This window comes from Malurus melanocephalus, unplaced genomic scaffold, assembly GCF_030028575.1.
Source record: "Malurus melanocephalus ecotype Western Australia unplaced genomic scaffold, MMel_1.1 scaffold_691, whole genome shotgun sequence".
Classification (NCBI taxonomy): Eukaryota; Metazoa; Chordata; class Aves; order Passeriformes; family Maluridae; genus Malurus; species Malurus melanocephalus.
The window spans coordinates 6304-7410 of NW_026623923.1; the positions used below are offsets into that span (position 1 = coordinate 6304).

The 1107-nt window shown below is 65.2% G+C and overlaps 1 protein-coding gene across 1 annotated transcript in view; it reads right to left on the reverse strand.

Annotated features, from left to right (window-relative positions):
* Positions 1-1107, reverse strand: part of UTP4 (UTP4 small subunit processome component) — a 5718-nt gene that overhangs the window by 1962 nt on the left and 2649 nt on the right. The window contains exons 5-8 of the mRNA XM_057384210.1: positions 736-849; positions 494-558; positions 282-404; positions 23-182 (exon numbers count right to left, since the gene is read on the reverse strand). Coding sequence (XP_057240193.1) covers positions 23-182; positions 282-404; positions 494-558; positions 736-849 — 462 coding nt within the window. The remainder of the gene's footprint in view (positions 1-22; positions 183-281; positions 405-493; positions 559-735; positions 850-1107) is intronic.

Below are 1107 nucleotides of genomic sequence, written 5' to 3' on the forward strand. Positions count from 1 at the left end.
CCCAGCTCCCCCCAGCCCACACCTGAGGGTGGCCGCAGCGTGTGCAGGAGTTTGCAGCCGCCCGGCTCCAGCAGCTGCAGAACGTGGACAGAGCCTCGGGCCGAGGCGACGAAGAGGCTGTCGGAGTCAGCGGAGAACTGCAGCTGGTAGGCTGGGGGCAGCAGCTTGGGCACTTTGGGGACCTGGGGAAAGGGAGAACGCACCCCGCAGTCACCCACACCCCTCACTGAGGGTGACACTGGGCACAGCTGCCGGGACCCCGCAGCCCCCACCCCTCTGACCTTCCTGAGGCTGACGCCGTCCCCGTCGCAGCGCACGCGGTACAGATGGAAGCGCGAGGCGGTGGAATAACCCAGCCAGGTGCCGCAGGGTGAGACRCAGCTGCAGTAGATGTGCTCCGGGCCCTGGGAACGCCACGGGGCTGAGAGGGGCTTGGGGACCCCCAGAGCCCGGCACGGACCCCTCTGCTGCACCCCAGCCCCCTCTGCCCTACCTTACTCTTGAGCTGCACGAGGTGCTCGGGCATCCGGCACAAGGGGAGGACCTCGCCGTCCTTTCCTGGGAGAGAAACCACACAGAGTGTCATTCAGAGTGTAAAAACCACACACGGCCCTTCGAGCAGCCAGGGATCCCGGAGGGGTGCCCAGACACCTTCCCGAGGCCCAGGACAGCTCCATGCTGAAATTCTGCCGGCAGCACAGGCTCTGACACTGGAGAGCTGCACCTGTGACTCACCGGTCTCCTCCGTGGAGCCAAGCCTCCAAAGCTCCAGGTGCTGGGAGAACTGGAAGAGAAGCAGCCGGGCTTTCCTGGCGCAGGAGACGAGGCGTCGCTGCGTGGGAAAACGGGCAGGATGTCACGGACCCACAGCCTGGCACAATGGGCTGGGGCACAGCCACAACACCCCGGGCTGTCGGAGGCTATGGGGTGGGGGAGAGCAGGGAAATCAGGTCCTGTGGGATGGCAGCCTGGAGATGGAGACCTGGCACAACCAGCAAGACCAGTTTGCCAACTGCTGCTTGGCAGGAGCCTCCAGATGTACCAGGACAGGGAATGCAACGGGGCACAGAAGATATTCAGGGGCAGGGACAGAACCCTGGCAGGGCA